At 34.8% G+C, this 742-nt stretch overlaps 1 protein-coding gene across 1 annotated transcript in view; it reads left to right on the top strand.

Moving 5' to 3' along the window:
- Window positions 1-491: 491 nt before the first annotated feature.
- LOC106314944 (putative lipid-transfer protein DIR1) overlaps window positions 492-742 on the top strand; it is a 4,768-nt gene continuing 4,517 nt past the window's right edge. The window contains exon 1 of the mRNA XM_013752738.1: window positions 492-738. Coding sequence (XP_013608192.1) covers window positions 564-738 — 175 coding nt within the window. The 5' untranslated portion in view covers window positions 492-563. The remainder of the gene's footprint in view (window positions 739-742) is intronic.

Here is a 742-nt window from a genome sequence, read left to right as displayed (position 1 = left end):
TTTCTAATTGTAGAGAAAAAATGTTATTTATTCTCTGATTATAGAGGAAAAATAACAATCTCTGTTATATAACAAAAATAGAGATAAATTTTAAATTAATTTACCTCTAATTATTATAAAAACAAATATATAAATAATTGGATATGCTCTTAATTAGCATAAACTGTATATTTGAATACCACTTAAGTTTACCTCTCGCTGTAATTAAATCAGATACAAGTTCACAAACCAGAGACCTGGTGGTACATCACAAAATAGCTATGACTATTTTGTTTCTTGCTTTGGTTTTAAATATATTATATGAGTGCTGTGACAAATGCAAGCAAAAATACAAAGACCAAAACCCATTGAGACGCGTAAAGGAGAAATATCTACCGGAGACTTATGCATGAAACTAAGGTCTACCACATTTGTCCTCTTGCTTAGAAATTTTCGACGCAAAAGACCCGTGATATAGCTCTACGGTTGCTATATAGGAAGCTCATTACATTAATGGATCACGATAGAGTTGAGAGAGAGAGAGAGAAAAAAAGAGGGTTAAGATAAACAAAAAAAAAGACAGAATGGGTAAGAACAATACCAAAATCCTCATCACGGCTCTTGTGATGGTTGTAACCGCCGCGATGATGATTGAAGAAGCTACGAGCATTCCCATATGTGGCGTCAACACAAACGACTTGAAGAAATGTAGTCCAGCTGTCACTGGAAACAACCCACCACCTCCCACTCCCCAATGCTGCAA

The sequence above is a fragment of the Brassica oleracea genome, chromosome C9 (genome assembly GCF_000695525.1).
Source record: "Brassica oleracea var. oleracea cultivar TO1000 chromosome C9, BOL, whole genome shotgun sequence".
NCBI lineage: Eukaryota > Viridiplantae > Streptophyta > Magnoliopsida > Brassicales > Brassicaceae > Brassica > Brassica oleracea.
Note: the sequence above shows the minus strand (reverse complement) of the source record. Positions and strands in the feature narration are given on the sequence as shown.